General features: G+C 47.0%; 1 protein-coding gene across 1 annotated transcript in view; it reads left to right on the forward strand.

Annotated features, from left to right (window-relative positions):
- The window catches only part of LOC134932275 (mucosa-associated lymphoid tissue lymphoma translocation protein 1 homolog), a 122,855-nt gene that overhangs the window by 33,912 nt on the left and 68,398 nt on the right, over window positions 1-20,545 (forward strand). The window contains exons 4-5 of the mRNA XM_063926569.1: window positions 7,685-7,838; window positions 9,527-9,705. Coding sequence (XP_063782639.1) covers window positions 7,685-7,838; window positions 9,527-9,705 — 333 coding nt within the window. The remainder of the gene's footprint in view (window positions 1-7,684; window positions 7,839-9,526; window positions 9,706-20,545) is intronic.

Genomic DNA, 20,545 nt, shown 5'->3' on the forward strand with positions numbered 1-20,545 from the left:
TAGCTGTCTGAAGCTGCCTTCTTGTCGGAATGACGGCAGTTTCCGACAGATTTCTGTCGGAAGGGGTTCCGACCTATTCACAGAGGGCTGTTTTTGTAAGAACAAGTCGGGAAAAGGATGGTAAAGTACGAAAAAGTTGGGAAAAAACCCTAGCAAAAGTTGTCGCCGTATGTGTGTCGACCATTTGTACCTTTTGGCCTTTTGTACCCAATGACCATAAGCACTGTCAACCTATTACATGTTGACCTTTGGACCATGTTGACCTTTCATACCTGTCGACCTAATGCATGTTGACCATTAGTGGTCAACCTATTGACTGTCAACCTTTTTACTGTCTTCCTATAGACCGTATACCCCATCGTGCAATTAGAGATCACTGTTTAACTAAAAAGCAAAAAAAACTATTTATGGCTGATGAATAAAGTAGAAATAAATTCAGCATAAACAGCAGCTATGCTCGTAAGTTAGATATTTGCAATATATCCACAATCATGGCACATTGTCAGGGCCCGGAGTCTTATCATCAGTCCAGGGTCCCGGACTCTCCCTGTTCAGGTCATGGCTATGCTGCGGCAGTGTGTGGCTGGGTCCCATGCGTGGTAAGAAATGTGCTGTGTCTGGCAGAGTCTGCTGATGTGAGCTCTGGAGCTCAGAAATTGGGAACTCAGCAGTGAAGGGAGTGATTCCTTGTGTGTCTGCAGTTATGAGAGCCACCATGTTGGAAACCAATGCATGCAGTGTAACCAACAGTAGTGCTCTCTGTGGTTTTTCAGCCAATCCCAGTCTGCTTCCCCTTTTACAAGGGGTTGGATTTGAATAGAACATTGGCAGTGCTTTATGTTGCTCTTCCTAGAAGGTGCTTCAGCTCTGTGCTCCAGCAGACGTCCCTGTTGCTTGGTGCTTTGAGTCCCCAGAAATCTCCTGCTTCGCTCTCCAGCATTATACTCCGCTATCCTCTGCGCTCTGGTTCTGAGTTCGATACTGGCACTGCCTCCGTGGCTTCTCCGGAGCTGTAGTTGATTCCTTTGCTCAGTGACCAAGTATCCAGAGTTCGCAGTCAAATCTTTCAGTCACGTTGTCCAAGTATTCAGAGTTCATAGTTCAAAGCCTTTCAGTCACATCTTCCAAGAATACAGTTTCCAAAGTCTGAGTTCTTCAGTCACATCTTCCAAGAAACCAGTTTCCAAAATCTAAGTTTCTCTGACGTCCTAAGTGGATGCTGGGGACTCCGTAAGGACCATGGGGAATAGCGGCTCCGCAGGAGACAGGGCACAAAAGTAAAAGCTTTAGGATCAGGTGGTGTGCACTGGCTCCTCCCCCTATGACCCTCCTCCAAGCCTCAGTTAGGTTTTTGTGCCCGGCCGAGAAGGGTGCAATCTAGGTGGCTCTCCTAAAGAGCTGCTTAGAGTAAAAGTTTTGTTAGGTTTTTTATTTTCAGTGAGTCCTGCTGGCAACAGGCTCACTGCAACGAGGGACTTAGGGGAGAAGAAGTGAACTCACCTGCGTGCAGGATGGATTGGCTTCTTAGGCTACTGGACACTAGCTCCAGAGGGACGATCACAGGTACAGCCTGGATGGGTCACCGGAGCCGCGCCGCCGACCCCCTTGCAGATGCTGAAGAGAGAAGAGGTCCAGAAATCGGCGGCTGAAGACTTCCCAGTCTTCTTAAGGTAGCGCACAGCACGGCAGCTGTGCGCCATTGCTCTCAGCACACTTCACACCAACGGTCACTGAGGGTGCAGGGCGCTGGGGGGGGGGCGCCCTGGGCAGCAATGAAAGTACCTATGCTGGCTAAAAATACATCACATATAGCCTCTGGGGCTATATGGATGTATTTAACCCCTGCCAGGTTGTCAGAAAAACGGGAGAAGAAGCCCGCCGAAAAGGGGGCGGGGCCTATTCTCCTCAGCACACAGCGCCATTTTCCTACACAGCTCCGCTGCTAGGAAGGCTCCCAGGCTCTCCCCTGCACTGCACTACAGAAACATGGTTAAAACAGAGAGGGGGGGCATTTTGGTGGCGATATTATAATATATTAAGATGCTATAAGGGAAAACACTTATATAAGGTTGTCCCTGTATAATTATAGCGTTTTGGTGTGTGCTGGCAAACTCTCCCTCTGTCTCCCCAAAGGGCTAGTGGGGTCCTGTCCTCTATCAGAGCATTCCCTGTGTGTGTGCTGTGTGTCGGTACGTGTGTGTCGACATGTATGAGGACGAGGTTGGTGAGGAGGCGGAGCAATTGCCTGTAATGGTGATGTCACTCTCTAGGGAGTCGACACCGGAATGGATGGCTTATTTAGGGAATTACGTGATAATGTCAACACGCTGCAAGGTCGGTTGACGACATGAGACGGCCGGCAAACCAATTAGTACCTGTCCAGGCGTCTCAAACACCGTCAGGGGCTTTAAAACGCCCATTACCTCAGTCGGTCGACACAGACACGGACACTGACTCCAGTGTCGACGGTGAAGAAACAAACGTATTTTCCATTAGGGCCACACGTTACATGTTAAGGGCAATGAAGGAGGTGTTACATATTTCTGATACTACAAGTACCACAAAAAAGGGTATTATGTGGGGTGTGAAAAAACTACCTGTAGTTTTTCCTGAATCAGATAAATTAAATGAAGTGTGTGATGATGCGTGGGTTTTCCCCGATAGAAAATTATTGGCGTTATACCCTTTCCCGCCAGAAGTTAGGGCGCGTTGGGAAACACCCCCTAGGGTGGATAAGGCGCTCACACGCTTATCAAAACAAGTGGCGTTACCGTCTCCAGATACGGCCGCCCTCAAGGAGCCAGCTGATAGGAGGCTGGAAAATATCCTAAAAAGTATATACACACATACTGGTGTTATACTGCGACCAGCGATCGCCTCAGCCTGGATGTGCAGCGCTGGGGTGGCTTGGTCGGATTCCCTGACTGAAAATATTGATACCCTTGACAGGGACAGTATTTTATTGACTATAGATGCATTTCTATATATGCGAGATGCACAGAGGGATATTTGCACTCTGGCATCAAGAGTAAGTGCGATGTCCATGTCTGCCAGAAGATGTTTATGGACACGACAGTGGTCAGGTGATGCGGATTCCAAACGGCACATGGAAGTATTGCCGTATAAAGGGGAGGAGTTATTTGGGGTCGGTCCATCGGACCTGGTGGCCACGGCAACAGCTGGAAAATCCACCTTTTTTACCCCAAGTCACATCTCAGCAACAAAAGACACCGTCTTTTCAGCCTCAGTCCTTTCGTCCCCATAAGGGCAAGCGGGCAACACCGCTTCTGCCAAGTCCTCAGCATGACGCTGGGGCCGTACAAGCGGACTCAGGTGCGGTGGGGGTAGTCGTCTCAAGAGTTTCAGCGCGCAGTGGGCTCACTCGCAAGTGGACCCCTGGATCCTACAAGTAGTATCCCAGGGGTACAGATTGGAAATTCGAGACGTCTCCCCCTCGCAGGTTCCTGAAATCTGCTTTACCAACGTCTCCCTCCGACAGGGAGGCAGTATTGGAAACAATTCACAAGCTGTATTCCCAGCAGGTGATAATCAAAGTACCCCTCCTACAACAAGGAAAGGGGTATTATTCCACACTATTTGTGGTACTGAAGCCAGACGGCTCGGTGAGACCTATTCTAAATCTGAAATCTTTGAACACTTACATAAAAAGGTTCAAATCAAGATGGAGTCACTCAGAGCAGTGATAGCGAACCAGGAAGAAGGGGACTATATGGTGTCCCTGGACATCAAGGATGCTTACCTCCATGTCCCAATTTGCCCTTCTCACCAAGGGTACCTCAGGTTCGTGGTACAGAACTGTCACTATCAGTTTCAGACGCTGCCGTTTGGATTGTCCACGGCACCCCGGGTCTTTACCAAGGTAATGGCCGAAATGATGATTCTTCTTCAAAGAAAAGGCGTCTTAATTATCCCTTACTTGGACGATCTCCTGATAAGGGCAAGGTCCAGAGAACAGTTGGAGGTCGGAGTAGCACTATCTCAAGTAGTTCTACGACAGCACGGGTGGATTCTAAATATTCCAAAATCGCAGCTGATTCCGACGACACGTCTGCTGTTCCTAGGGATGATTCTGGACACAGTCCAGAAAAAGGTGTTTCTCCCGGAGGAGAAAGCCAGGGAGTTATCCGAGCTAGTTAGGAACCTCCTAGAACCAGGCCAAGTGTCAGTGCATCAATGCACAAGAGTCCTGGGAAAAATGGTGGCTTCTTACGAAGCGATTCCATTCGGTAGATTTCACGCAAGAATTTTTCAGTGGGATCTGCTGGACGAATGGTCCGGATCGCATCTTCAGATGCATCAGCGGATAATCCTGTCTCCAAGGACAAGGGTGTCTCTTCTGTGGTGGCTGCAGAGTGCTCATCTACTAGAGGGCAGCAGATTCGGCATTCAGGACTGGGTCCTGGTGACCACGGATGCCAGCCTGAGAGGCTGGGGAGCAGTCACACAGGGAAGAAATTTCCAAGGAGTGTGGTCAAGTCTGGAGACTTCTCTCCACATAAATATACTGGAGCTAAGGGCAATTTACAATGCTCTGAGCCTAGGAAGACCTCTGCTTCAAAGTCAACCGGTGCTGATCCAGTCGGACAACATCACGGCAGTCGCCCACGTAAACAGACAGGGCGGCACAAGAAGCAGGAGGGCAATGGCAGCAAGGATTCTTCGCTGGGCGAAAAATCATGTGATAACACTGTCAGCGGTGTTCATTCCGGGAGTGGACAACTGGGAAGCAGACTTCCTCAGCAGGCACGACCTCCACCCGGGAGAGTGGGGACTTCATCTGGAAGTCTTCCACATGATTGTGAACCGTTGGGAAAGACCAAAGGTGGACATGATGGCGTCCCGTCTGAACAAAAAACTGGACAGGTATTGCGCCAGGTCAAGAGACCCTCAGGCAATAGCTGGGACGCTCTGGTAACACCGTGGGTGTACCAGTCGGTGTATGTGTTCCCTCCTCTGCCTCTCATACCCAAGGTACTGAGAATTATAAGACGGAGAGGAGTAAGAACTATACTCGTGGCTCCGGATTGGCCAAGAAGGACTTGGTACCCGGAACTTCAAGAGATACTAAGAAGGGACTTGCTTCAGCAAGGATCATGTCTGTTCCAAGACTTACCGCGGCTGCGTTTGACGGCATGGCGGTTGAACGCCGGATCCTAAGGGAAAAAGGCATTCCGGAAGAGGTCATCCCTACCCTGGTCAGAGCCAGGAAGGAGGTGACCCCACAACATTATCACCGCATTTGGAGAAAATATGTTGCATGGTGTGAGGCCAGGAAGGCCCCCACGGAGGAATTTCAACTCGGTCGATTCCTGCATTTCCTGCAAACAGGAGTGTCTATGGGCCTCAAATTTGGGTCCATTAAGGTTCAAATTTCGGCCCTGTCGATTTTCTTCCAGAAAGAATTGGCTTCAGTTCCTGAAGTCTAGAAGTTTGTCAAGGGAGTACTGCATATACAACCCCTTTTGTGCCTCCAGTGGCACTGTGGGATCTCAACGTAGTTCTGGGATTCCTCAAATCACATTGGTTTAAACCGCTCAAATCTGTGGATTTGAAATATCTCACATGGAAAGTGACCATGCTGTTGGCCCTGGCCTCGGCCAGGCGAGTGTCAGAATTGGCGGCTTTGTCTCACAAAAGCCCATATCTGATTGTCCTTTCGGACAGGGCAGAGCTGCGGACTCGTCCCCAGTTTCTCCCTAAGGTGGTGTCAGCGTTTCACCTGAACCAGCTTATTGTGGTACCTGCGGCTACTAGGGACTTGGAGGACTCCAAGTTGCTAGATGTTGTCAGGGCCCTGAAAATATATATTTCCAGGACGGCTGGAGTCAGGAAAACTGACTTGATGTTATCCTGTATGCACTCAACAAACTGGGTGCTCTTGCTTCTAAGCAGACGATTGCTAGTTGGATGTGTAGTACAATTCAGCTTGCACATTCTGTGGCAGGCCTGCCACAGCCAAAATATGTAAATGCCCATTCCACAAGGAAGGTGGGCTCATCTTGGGCGGCTGCCCGAGGGGTCTCGGCTTTACAACTTTGCCGAGCTGCTACTTGGTCAGGGGCAAACACGTTTGCAAAATTTTACAAATTTGATACCCTGGCTGAGGAGGACCTGGAGTTCTCTCATTCGGTGCTGCAGAGTCATCCGCACTCTCCCGCCCGTTTGGGAGCTTTGGTATAATCCCCATGGTCCTTACGGAGTCCCCAGCATCCACTTAGGACGTCAGAGAAAATAAGAATTTACTTACCGATAATTCTATTTCTCGTAGTCCGTAGTGGATGCTGGGCGCCCATCCCAAGTGCGGATTGTCTGCAATACTTGTACATAGTTATTGTTACAAAAATCGGGTTATTATTGTTGTGAGCCATCTTTTCAGAGGCTCCGCTGTTATCATGCTGTTAACTGGGTTCAGATCACAGGTTGTACAGTGTGATTGGTGTGGCTGGTATGAGTCTTACCCGGGATTCAAAATCCTTCCTTATTGTGTACGCTCGTCCGGGCACAGTATCCTAACTGAGGCTTGGAGGAGGGTCATAGGGGGAGGAGCCAGTGCACACCACCTGATCCTAAAGCTTTTACTTTTGTGCCCTGTCTCCTGCGGAGCCGCTATTCCCCATGGTCCTTACGGAGTCCCCAGCATCCACTACGGACTACGAGAAATAGAATTATCGGTAAGTAAATTCTTATTTTTTCAGCCATGTTTTCCAAGAATCTAGTTTCCCAAGTATCCAGTTTTCTTAGTTCTTGTCTTTGACCTGCAGCAATCCAATCTCCAGTCTTCACAGTTATTGTCTACAAGTCCCAGTCACCAAGTAACCTGTCTCTACAGTTACAGTCTCCAAGTCACAGTCATTCAGTATGCTGTCTTCACGATTAATGTCCTCAAGTTATAGTTTTTCAACTCTCAGTCTTCACAGACATTATCTTCAAGCCACGGTTTACAAGCTCTCAGCCTTCACAGCTGCTATTATCTCCAAGCCGCAGTAATCAAGTACCAGTCTTTGTAGTTATTATTTTCTTGCTACAGTAACCATGTTCCCTAACTTCACTATAACAGTTCCATAGCCCAGTTATCTCTTATCCAGTTGTCTTACTGTGCTAATCCTTCTACCCTGAGAGTCCATGAGAAGGAACTATATCCGGCCTCCATGTCTTCTTCCGTCAGTGGCCTGTGCCACCTCTGCTCAATCTAATTGGTTGGATACTGCATTCCAGCCTGACCTGACACACACTAAACAAGATGCTAAAACTCATAAGATGCAAACCTCTATGCCACAGCCTCCAGATTCATTTGGCATTCAGTAATGATACCAATTGATAATTTACAACACCAATTGACATTATATACAACCCCATAATGCCTCATTTGATAATATGACATACAATGATGCACCCAACTAGTAATATGCCACACAGAAGCCATCTCAGTCAACCTCTTTATATGCCAACCTCAGGGCCCCCTCAGTCATGCCTTTTTATATGCCTCAGTTGTTGTTTTGTACATGTATATTTCCTGTGTAAATTTTGATTTTGAAACAGCTGGTGACCAAAATAGTTCCTCAATCCTATGCCGCCATGTAATCCCACTTGGGTCAAATATATGTTGCAATAGGGTAATGCAGCATGTGCATTTTACACTAATAACCTTTTTTCAATATCACAGTCTACTTGTAAAGAAATTCCAGGGGCCACAGGACCAGATCTACACATTAAGACCAGACAAAGTCAGTTGTACACCTGTCGCTTACATGACCGAAATCGACACATTTTGTTCAGCCATTGGGTGAAGGTGAAAGTACTGAAGAACGTTCACAATGGTAAGGAATATACAGAGCATGGATTCTCCTCAAATATCATGTTTTTCAAAGACTAAAAGCAGGTTGCAATGGCGTCCAAGATAGCCAGACGTGAGGTATGCCGGATGATTTCTGACTTATTTTTTTAAAGTGACAATCACATACAAGGCAAAACCATGCTTTGTTAGTGATTGCTCCTTTAAAAAAAGTCAGAGATCGTCCGGGATCCCGTACCTCCAGCGTTCTCAGACGCCACCCTAATTGTTTATTTCCCAATAAACCATTTTTTGTTTCATTGAGTAATTTTTATGAAACATTTTCTTTACATAACAAACACAAACAATACAATACAAGACTAAACTAAAGAAAGAAAAAACATTATCAATAAAAACACAATTCCATTATATTTCCAACCTTGTACATTCATAACTCTGTATATTGTCTGATTTTTACAGTTAAACATTGGCATATTTACTGATTGTCTTTTAAATATGTTCCTTACTATATTATGCTAAATTTCTTTATATTCTTATTCATCATCTACTTAATTTAATGTGTTTTATTTTAACTTAACTAAGGTGATCTCCTTAATAATCAAATATCAATCAAATCGTGTTATTGCTTATATAAATGTAAGCATCAGTTTATAAATGTCTACTACATCAATAAATGCCTATTTTATATATATAATCTTGTGACTACATTCATTAAATATGTGTCATTCAAGACTCTTAATCTTGCTGGTTTTGATATATATTTATTTCAATGTGTTGCAAATGTATTTTATGTGCTCATTAATTTTATATATTGTGACTATTTTCAAATAAACTCAGTAAATATTAATTACTAATGTTCTAATTATATATGCACAGGCTTTTACCTAAGTGCATAAATATACAAACAATGTGACATACAAATTTTTTATCATGTTAATAGTGCCTTTTTAACCACTTGATAAATATAAAATCATAGAGGGTTTATATTTCCTTTTTCCCCCTTTTTACATAGGATAGATATTCTAATAAAACGTTGTAAATGGACCCAATTTGCATTATACAATCCTAATTGGTAGCATCCAAAGTGGCATGAGATGGGTGGATGGGAAATGGCTGTGGTGGATTAGGGATAGACCTTAATTAGTCTCAATTTTCCAACTCCAATCACGAATGTTGATAAGTACTGTAATAGCCTTTATTAAAAACGTTTGCTCCACTGCGGCATTTTTTTTGCTGAGTTACAGCCATCTATTATGTCAAAAGCTAATGAAGCTACCAGTATGCCTTTGGACTATTGAGAGAGAATGGATTACCTGCAGAAAACTCACACAACTATGGGGGAGAACTTACAAATCCTCAGAGATGGTACCCTGGCTTCTATCAAACGCCTGTCCCCAGCATTGTGAGGCATCAGTGCTATCAACTGTGCTACCATGTTGCCCATATCTGGTGTCAGGTGCTGTGTATGAACTACACTATAGTGGTGCCCAATCGATGCTTATGTTGTACCAAAGCACCAGATCCATATGAAATATTGTTCATTTCAAACTGCTTATGCTTCTGGGTTGACAATACTGTACTTGTTTAACTTTGTATAGATGTGTCCTCATACATCTAGCCTCAATACGCCATGCTTTCATCTCTTTTGTGTTATAGGGTAAAACATTTGAGTAATATTACATAATAAAAATCAACTTATTTACTGTATTCCAGGTTGTCTCCCACAAGGCTGGGATGGCAGGCCTATTATAGTTACTGAACCAGTGTCCCTACGTGTGAAATCCCATAATTCAGTTCAGTTTAGCTGCTATGCACTTGGAATCCCAGCCCCTAAATACCAATGGTACCACAATGGGTTGTGTCTGCCACAAGAAGGGGACAAGGATATCAAGGTAAGATAAGTGTTTGCAAACTACAGGCAATAAAATATAGCAATATTTAATACCATTAATTGAACATCAATTCTGTACAGCACTAATATATACAGAGGGTCATAAAAGCATTTACAGAGGTACAAAGCTGCACAACGTATTGTAATACATGCATGGGCAGATCCAGAACAAAATAACAGGGGGGGGGGGGGGGGGTGCACCATGACAGGGGAAGAGAAGGGGTGCTCCAGAAAAAGAGGTGTGGCCTCACAACAAGAGGCGTTGCCTCAAAGGCTACACTGTACCCCCAGGTTTATGCCTTGAAAAGGCAGAGGGTGACAAGAGAAAGGGGGTCATGTGGAGATAGTGGCGAAGGGGAGAGGCAGAGGGTGATGGGGAGAGATAGTGGGAGACAGAGAGGCAGTGGGTGACAGGGAGAGGCAGAGGATGATGCCAGGGAGAGGCTGTGGATGATGGCAGAGAGAGGCAGAGGGTGAAAAGGAGAACATTTTGGGAGAGGCAGTGGGTGATGCCAGGGATAGGCAGCGGGTGATGAGAGGGACAGAGAGAGGCAATATTTGACGCCAGGTATGAGGAAGTCATTGAGATGGTGGGGGACAGTGGGCTGGATGGGTGGATGCTTTGTGAATGGTGAACAGGGCAGGATGGGAAGATAACACTATTACATCCCCCACCCCACACAATAGTACACTCAACATAATTATACACCACATAGATAACACTAATACACCCCACACAAAAATACATCCAACAAAATAATACACCATATAGATAACATTAATACACCCAACTTAATAATACACTCACACAGATAACATTAATACATCCTCAACCCACAAAATAATACACCCAACATAATAATAAACCACACAGATAACAACACCCCCAGCCCACACAATAATACACCAAATATAATAATACACCACGCAGATAACTTTAGTACACCTCCCACCCCACACAATAAAACACCCAACTTAATAATAAACCACACCGATAACATAATAATACACCCAACATAATAATACACCACACAGGTAGCACTAATAAACCCCCAACCCACACAATAATGCGATCAACATAATAATACACCATACAGATAACATTAATATATCCCTGTCACGATCCGGGTATCTGGACGCCATTACTTACCCTTCAGATGCCTCCTAAGGCTGGCTCAGCGTTCCAGGACCGGATCCCGCTGTTCCTGAGTTTCCACATGCAGAATGTCAGAGTGGTGATTTCATCAGCCGCGGCCTCCGCTGTGCCCGCGTGGTTAAATGTGCGCTTGTCAGTCTGGCGTCTCCTGTCTCCTGTGGCCGGCGTCGCCATTACTGTTTCAATTCTCACATGGATTACAAACCAAACTTCCCTCCAAGTGTCTGCATGGGCGCAGCCATCTTGGATTTTGTCATCTGAGCATTTCCACCAATCTGCTGTCTGTATTGTTGATTTGCATAATTGCCTAGCCAACCCCTTCCTTGCTGCAGGTATAAGTAAGCTGTGCCTGAGCAAGGAAGTCGTCAGTGCTTTGGTTGTCTAACCTAGTTCCAGTTTGTCTCTCTCCTGTGGTTGTCTTCCAGGTTCCAGCTCCTGTCTCCAGACTTCTGCTATAGAGACCCGCACCAGCATTCCATCTGCGGTGTAGCCTGACTCTCCGATCCATTCTGGACTCACCTGTTTCCAGTTACAACTATCACCAGCTTCCAGCAGTGTACAGCTTCTCTTAAAGGGCCGGTGTCCTTTCTGCAGTTTACCACTCTCCACCGGTATTATTATTTCACCGCTCTCAAACAATCACCTGCTTCCAGCCCAGCTTCCAGCAGTGTATAGCTTCTCTTAAAGGGCCGGTGTCCTTTTCTGCAGTTTACCACTCTCCACCGGTATTATTATTTCACCGCTCTCAAACTCCAAACTTCATTATTATTTCATCGCTCTCAAGTTCGTTTATTATTTAACTGGTTCCAGCCAGTATCCACTCCGTACCAACAACAGTCTGGTTCCAGCCAGTATCCACAGCAGCCGTTTTACCTTCAGCAGCCCAGCCTTTCCTGGAACATCAGCTGGTACGATCCTGGGTTCTCTCCATTGCTACAGTCAGGCCTGGTAAGGACTTTCCAACTAGAAGATTATAAGAACTGTCTCACACTACCAGTGCCTGTGGCCCTTGCCACCCTGTAGTACCCAGGAATAGTATTTATCCTCTGTTGACTTTCATGTTTCCTTTTACTGCTGCTGTGTTACGGAGTTTGTCATAATAAACATCATTGACTTTTATCCTGGTTGTCGTGGTCACGCCTTCGGGCAGTTATTCTACATGTTACTTACATGTCTAGGGGTCTGATACAACCTCCCAGGTTCCGTTACATCTCAGCCCCTACAACTGAGGCTGCCTCCCGTCAGCTCAGGCCCTCAGTTGTGACAGTAAGCACTGACCTAATGAATCCAGCCGGAGACCAGGATCAAGCGGCCAGGCCGATGCAAGAACTGGCAGCCCGACTTGAACATCAGGAGGCTGCACAGGGCCACATCATCCGCTGTCTCCAGGATCTCTCTACACGGCTGGATGGGATTCAAACGACCCTCCGTGGACCTGGCACGTCCGGTGCGTCCACTACAGTGACACCAGCTGTAACCCCACCCACCTTACCCATTTCCAGTCCACATCTTCATCTTCCAACGCCAGCAAAATTTGATGGATCTCCAAGGTTCTGCAGGGGATTTCTCAATCAATGTGAAATCCACTTTGAGCTTCTACCTGGCAATTTCTTCAGTGACCGTACCAAAATTGCCTATATCATCTCCCTTCTCAGTGGCTCAGCCCTTGACTGGGCATCACCTTTATGGGAGAAGTCTGATCCCCTGCTATCCTCCTATACTGACTTTGTAGCTACTTTTAGGCGCATCTTCGACGAGCCAGGCCGGATAACATCTGCTTCATCTGAGATTCTCCGTTTACGCCAGGGAACACGTACTGTGGGACAGTATCTTATACAGTTTAAAATCCTGGCATCCGAACTGGCATGGAACGACGAGGCCCTGTATGCTGCTTTCTGGCATGGCTTATCAGAACGCATCAAGGATGAGTTAGCTACCAGAGACTTGCCCTCTAAGTTGGATGAGCTAATTTCTCTTTGCACGAAGGTTGATCTACGTTTCAGAGAGAGAGCAACCGAGCGAGGAAGATCATCTACTCCTAAATCTTCTGCTCCTCCTCTTCGTCAACCATCTCCATCCAAGGATGAGCCTATGCAAATTAGTCGTTCCCGTCTATCTCCCGCTGAGCGCCGAAGACGTCTCTCTGAGTCTCTCTGTCTCTACTGTGCAGCTCCGTCGCACACTATCAATGCCTGTCCCAAACGTCCGGGAAACTCCATATCCTAGCTCGCCAAGGAGAGGGCCGGCTAGGAGTAATGATCTCCTCTCCATCTCCTCATGACTGTAACCTCCCAGTGTCGCTCCAAATTGCTCAACGTTACAGGAACGTCATTGCCCTCCTTGATTCCGGAGCAGCTGGGAATTTCATAACCGAAGCTTATGTTAAACGGTGGTCCCTACCCACCGAGAGACTGTCCTCGTCCATCTCTTTGACTGCCGTGGATGGCAGCAAGATTTTTGACGCAGTCATTTCCTTAAGGACTCTTCCAGTTCGTCTGAGAGTGGGAGTTCTTCATTCTGAGTATATTTCTTTTTTAGTGATTCCAAGAGCCACACATCCAGTGGTTTTAGGCCTTCCATGGCTCCGTCTCCACAACCCATCAATTGACTGGACGACTACGCAAATACTGGCATGGGGTCCCTCCTGTGCTGAGACTTGTTTAGCCAAAGTTCTTCCTGTTTGTTCTTCCTTCCCCAGGTCATCTGATGTTCCGCCTCCTCCATATCAAGACTTCATGGACGTGTTCAGTAAAGCCTCTGCTGATATCCTTCCTCCTCATAGAGAATGGGACTGCCCAATCGACCTCATTCCAGGGAAGGTTCCACCGCGAGGCCGAACTTATCCGTTGTCTCTGCCTGAGACACACTCCATGGAAGAGTACATCAAAGAGAACCTGGCGAAGGGTTTCATCCGACCATCTTCTTCTCCAGCCGGCGCAGGCTTCTTCTTCGTTAAGAAGAAAGACGGTGGTCTGCGTCCGTGCATCGACTACAGAGGTCTGAACGACATTACCGTCAAGAACCGATACCCTTTACCCCTGATTACCGAGCTCTTTGATAGAGTTAGTGGTGCAACTATTTTCACAAAGCTGGACTTGAGGGGTGCCTACAATCTCATCCGAATCCGTGAGGGTGACGAGTGGAAGACCGCCTTTAACACCTGTGACGGACATTATGAGTACCTCGTCATGCCCTTCGGATTGAGCAACGCTCCAGCAGTCTTCCAGCACTTCGTGAATGAGATTTTCAGGGACATCTTGTACCGCCATGTCGTGGTTTATCTAGACGACATCCTCATCTTTGCTAATAATCTCGAAGATCATCGTTTCTGGGTAAAAGAGGTTCTTTCCCGTCTCCGTGTCAATCACCTCTATTGTAAATTGGAGAAGTGTGTGTTTGAAGTTAAAACCATTCCGTTTCTAGGTTACATTGTGTCCGGTTCCGGACTAGAGATGGATCCTGAGAAACTCCAAGCAATCCAGAATTGGCCTATACCCTTAAGCCTCAAAGGGGTCCAGAGGTTCTTAGGGTTCGCCAATTATTATAGAAAATTTATACGAGACTTTTCCACCATTGTGGCGCCTATCACTGCATTAACCAAGAAAGGTGCTAATCCGTCCAAGTGGTCCGAGGAAGCTACACAGGCCTTTCACCTTCTGAAGCAACGGTTCATCTCTGCACCAGTTCTGAAACAGCCCGACACCGACTCTCCTTTTATCTTAGAGGTAGATGCCTCCTCCGTTGGAGTAGGAGCAGTGTTATCCCAGAGGGCCAAAGATGGACATCTACATCCTTGCAGTTTCTTCTCCCGGAAGTTCTCCCCAGCTGAGCGCAACTATGCCATTGGCGATCAGGAGTTGCTAGCCATCAAGCTCGCTCTGGAGGAGTGGAGATACCTGTTGGAGGGAGCTTCCCACTCAATCACCATACTTACCGACCACAAAAATCTTTTATATCTCAAAGGCGCACAATGTCTGAATCCTCGTCAGGCCAGATGGGCACTTTTCTTCTCTAGGTTTGACTTTAAACTCCAGTTCTGTCCGGGTTCTCAGAATCGTAAGGCCGATGCCCTTTCCCGCTCATGGGAGCAAGAAAATGAGTCCGAGTCTGCAGACAAGCATCCTATTATTAATCCGTTGGCATTCTCCACGGTAGGGATGGACTCTACGCCTCCACCAGGGAAAAGTTTTGTTAAGCCAGTTCTAAGGAAGAAGCTCATGCATTGGGCCCATGCTTCCCGTTTTTCTGGACATACAGGCATTCAGAAAACCCTTGAATTTATTTCTAGGTCCTACTGGTGGCCAACTCTGAAGAAGGACGTTATGGAATTTATTGCCTCCTGCCCAAAGTGTGCCCAACACAAAGTCTCCCGCCAGTCGCCTGCGGGGCAACTGGTTCCATTATCTGTTCCCCGTCGACCTTGGACCCATTTGTCGATGGACTTTGTTTCCGATCTACCTATCTGCAACAAGTTTAATACCATCTGGGTGGTAGTTGACCGGTTCACCAAGATGGCACATTTCATCCCTCTCACCGGTCTTCCGTCAGCTTCCAAGTTGGCTCAAGTGTTTATACAAGAGATCTTCCGACTTCACGGTCTTCCTGAAGAGATCATCTCGGATCGTGGAGTACAATTTGTAGCCAAATTTTGGCGAAGTTTGTGTCAAGCCCTCCAAGTCAAGTTAAAGTTTTCCACGGCTTACCATCCTCAGACCAATGGTCAAACCGAGAGGGTGAATCAGGACTTGGAGGCCTTCCTCCGTATATATGTGTCTTCCTCTCAAGATGACTGGGTTCAACTCCTTCCTTGGGCCGAGTTCAGCCACAACAATCAATACCATTCCTCATCTTCTTCTACACCATTCTTCATTAATTATGGATTCCACCCTAAAGTCCCAGAATTCCAACCGCTTCCCGCAACTTCTGTTCCAGCAGTGGATGTCACCTTGCGTCAGTTTTCAAATAACTGGAGGAACGTCCGCGCAGCCCTGCTTAAAGCCTCATTCAGGTATAAGAAGTTTGCCGATAGGAAGCGTAGAGCGGTTCCTGCTCTCAAGGTGGGTGATCGTGTGTGGCTGTCCACGAAGAATTTGAGGTTGAGAGTTCCCAGCATGAAATTTGCACCTCGCTACATCGGACCCTTCAAAATTGAACAAGTCATCAACCCTGTTGCCTACAGGTTACAGTTACCATCCTTCTTGAAAATACCCAGGACATTTCATGTTTCTTTGTTGAAACCGCTGATCCTGAATCGGTTTCATTCCGCACTTCCTCCAGCTCCCAAAGTTCAGACTCAACGGGGAGTCGAGTACGAGGTGGCCAAGATTTTGGACTCACGTTTCCGTTACGGTCAGTTACAATACCTCATTGACTGGAAGGGGTATGGTCCTGAAGAACGCTCTTGGACCAATGCCTCAGACGTCCATGCTCCTGCCTTGGTCCGAAATTTCCACGCAAAGTTTCCTTTAAAGCCTAAGAAGTGTCCTGGGGCCACTCCTAAAGGGGGGGGTGCTGTCACGATCCGGGTATCTGGACGCCATTACTTACCCTTCAGATGCCTCCTAAGGCTGGCTCAGCGTTCCAGGACCGGATCCCGCTGTTCCTGAGTTTCCACATGCAGAATGTCAGAGTGGTGATTTCATCAGCCGCGGCCTCCGCTGTGCCCGCGTGGTTAAATGTGCGCTTGTCAGTCTGGCGTCTCCTGTCTCCTGTGGCCGGCGTCGCCATTACTGTTTCAATTCTCACATGGATTACAAACCAAACTTCCCTCCAAGTGTCTGCATGGGCGCAGCCATCTTGGATTTTGTCATCTGAGCATTTCCACCAATCTGCTGTCTGTATTGTTGATTTGCATAATTGCCTAGCCAACCCCTTCCTTGCTGCAGGTATAAGTAAGCTGTGCCTGAGCAAGGAAGTCGTCAGTGCTTTGGTTGTCTAACCTAGTTCCAGTTTGTCTCTCTCCTGTGGTTGTCTTCCAGGTTCCAGCTCCTGTCTCCAGACTTCTGCTATAGAGACCCGCACCAGCATTCCATCTGCGGTGTAGCCTGACTCTCCGATCCATTCTGGACTCACCTGTTTCCAGTTACAACTATCACCAGCTTCCAGCAGTGTACAGCTTCTCTTAAAGGGCCGGTGTCCTTTCTGCAGTTTACCACTCTCCACCGGTATTATTATTTCACCGCTCTCAAACAATCACCTGCTTCCAGCCCAGCTTCCAGCAGTGTATAGCTTCTCTTAAAGGGCCGGTGTCCTTTTCTGCAGTTTACCACTCTCCACCGGTATTATTATTTCACCGCTCTCAAACTCCAAACTTCATTATTATTTCATCGCTCTCAAGTTCGTTTATTATTTAACTGGTTCCAGCCAGTATCCACTCCGTACCAACAACAGTCTGGTTCCAGCCAGTATCCACAGCAGCCGTTTTACCTTCAGCAGCCCAGCCTTTCCTGGAACATCAGCTGGTACGATCCTGGGTTCTCTCCATTGCTACAGTCAGGCCTGGTAAGGACTTTCCAACTAGAAGATTATAAGAACTGTCTCACACTACCAGTGCCTGTGGCCCTTGCCACCCTGTAGTACCCAGGAATAGTATTTATCCTCTGTTGACTTTCATGTTTCCTTTTACTGCTGCTGTGTTACGGAGTTTGTCATAATAAACATCATTGACTTTTATCCTGGTTGTCGTGGTCACGCCTTCGGGCAGTTATTCTACATGTTACTTACATGTCTAGGGGTCTGATACAACCTCCCAGGTTCCGTTACATCTCAGCCCCTACAACTGAGGCTGCCTCCCGTCAGCTCAGGCCCTCAGTTGTGACAATCCCCACCCCACACAATAATACACCTGATATAACAAAAAGAACACAGATAACATTAATAGACCAACCCACCCCACACAATAATACACCAAACATAATAATGCACCACACAGATAAAACTAATATACCTCCCCACCCCACACAATAATATACTCCACATGATAATACATCGCACAGATAACACTAATACACCCTGACCCCATACAATAATGCACCCAACATGGTAATAGACCACACACATAACACTAATACACACCCCACCCCATCCGACACAAATAACATTAATGCACCACCATATAACTTTAAAAACCACCACCTCACCCACAGATAGCACCCTTCCCAGTAGCAGATTGACCGCTAAGCAGCCAAAGTGGCCGCGTAGGGCCAGCGAGTCCCAGGAGGCCCCGCTACAGGGCTGTTGGGAGCTGTAGTTTATTTTCAGTTTGATCTATGTAGTGCGGTGTGCAGGGGTGGAATGGGCCACTCCCATTGTCCCCGACCCTCAGTGACCTTTAGTCACATCTCCGCCGGACTGTCTCCTGTGATCGCCGCCCTGATATTTGAGCCCTCAGGTCAGTCTTCAGTAGCGCTTCTGCATCCTCTTCAGGGCCACAGACCCTGGGAGCATCTGCCAGCACCATATACTTATGCCACAGCATCTGGCAGAAACTGGCCCCACCCTCCCAGCGAAGTGCCGCCACCCTCTCCTCCTCTGCAATGGTGAGTGCCTCTCATTGTCATTGCACCAAGATGTGTGCGCTGTGTACATGAAGCGAGCCAGCGTGGTACCCCGTGCCTGCCTGAACTTCCTTAGCCGGCATTTGTGCCCTGGGAGACAGTCGTGCGTATACAGGCTATGACCCAGTGTATATGGGGTGCATTGTTACTAGTGGGCATGATACCTGGGTGCTGGAATATGTGATGTGCACAGTATGTACTATTTAGGCATTCATTGCATGCCAAGATGTTTCTATACTGTGCCTGACAGATCTCTCAGTATTTGCCGGGCTAACATTGAGTGCCGTACTATCCGCATTCCACTAGGTAGGTCTGAGAAATTGTGACCATCCCTGCCGGAGCAGGTGTACAGGTCAAAGCCAGAGGATGGCAAATAACAATAATCTAAGCACGTTTTTTTTGCCTGTAGGGAAAAAATCCCTTCCAGCCTAAAATACAGTACCAGAATCCATGAATACTTTGTCTTGTCAGGACAATATCCAAGTTTGTCTTAAATTTATCTGCGGTTCCTCCCAATATTTACCATTCTTGTGTGAGTGACTGTGCAAAGTGTTGGTGTAAATAAGTCTTTTCAGAGCTAGAGATCAATTCTTTATTTTCCAGTCATACAGGGTGGACTTAAAACTGAACAGGTCTGCACAGAATATATAGCGGCAGAGAGATGATGTCCCCAGTAAAAATCTTTTATACAGAAATAAAACCTAGCTTGGTCTGTCTCCGCCCTGCCAGCTCTATCCTAGTTTCAGTTCCAGGACATCCATCCTGTGAGTTCTGCTATAACGATTAACAGGTAGAAAATGAAAGACTAATGTGTAAATGGGTTTCTGACAGAATATCCATTTCCTACAGACTGCGCACATTAAACACGAGTTGCTCATACGGAGCGACTACCGTCTTAAGACACTGATGGCAATTTGCCTTATTGTTCATTTGATTGAAGTAAATACTGTGATAAATACCCATCTCTCTACCCCTAGTCCTCCACTCAGTATAATTTTAATTATGTATGGTAGGGATGCATCATCTGTAGGGAGCATAGATCTCTGGGTATGGTAATGCCCCGCAGTCACCTGCACTGTGAAGGGAGGAGTATGGTCAGCTGGAGGTCGCTTGCTGTGGGCACTCATACCCTTCCTTTCATGCACAGGATGGTGTAGCAGTGGCAGGGCTAATCCTCAGGCTATTACATAGTACATAGATGCACACATCCTCCTGCCAGGTAGATGCTCCCAGTGGCCGCTAGCAGCGTGTGTGTGCAGGATGGCCTGTATGTAGCGTAGGCTTGCTATGCCTGGGATGGCACAGGGGGAAGAATTAGCATGAGGGAAGCCGTTTATGATGTAGAGAGAAGTAAAGGTCACTGCAATGAGGAAATATACATCACTACTGAGATCATTGTGACACCATTGTGTGTGTCTCCCCCTGCAGTAGTGTGTGTTCCCTATATCTGCAGTGCAGCAGCAGGCCTTATAACTGGGATTGGTGTATCCCGGGAGGATCCGTCTGCAGTATTATTATTAATGTAGAAATAAGTGTGCACAGATGTTTCTGATGTTAATCATTAGTGTATTTATTCTTGTTAGATGTGTGGTGTGAATGTTTACATCCTACGCAGGCCTTCAGAAAGCTGTGTCTGGTTTATTTCAGTGCATCTGGTGAAGCATGCTGTTCCCATCCTAGCAAGATGATTTAATTTGCACTTCATCAACCCCACCCTACCACCAGTACTGCCTGCCCCTTTTACCCCTTCCTTTCTGTTACGAGCCGCTGCGGCTTGTCTCCCTGCCGGGTCGCGGTCGTTGCTAGGAGACAGGATTCAGAAGGGATGGGGTCTCAGAGAGGGGAGGGAGTAGGGACTCCTCACAGCATGTCATTAGTGGCTGGTGTTGGAAAAGGACCAGCCACACACAACGCACACACCATTCCTTTATGAGCGGGAGTGACAGCGGTGTGATCTGTCCCTGGAGCTGTAACAGAGCGGGGGCGGGATACAGGCAGCTCACATCTGTTTTTATTAATGCAGCACTGGTGCTGCCTCTGGCGCCTGCGGTCAGCACCAGTCACTGGTCCCAATGGTAGCAGCCCCACAGTACCCCCTATGGGTTGGCATCACTGCACTGTCGCTCAGC

The sequence above is a fragment of the Pseudophryne corroboree genome, chromosome 6, assembly GCF_028390025.1.
Source record: "Pseudophryne corroboree isolate aPseCor3 chromosome 6, aPseCor3.hap2, whole genome shotgun sequence".
NCBI lineage: Eukaryota > Metazoa > Chordata > Amphibia > Anura > Myobatrachidae > Pseudophryne > Pseudophryne corroboree.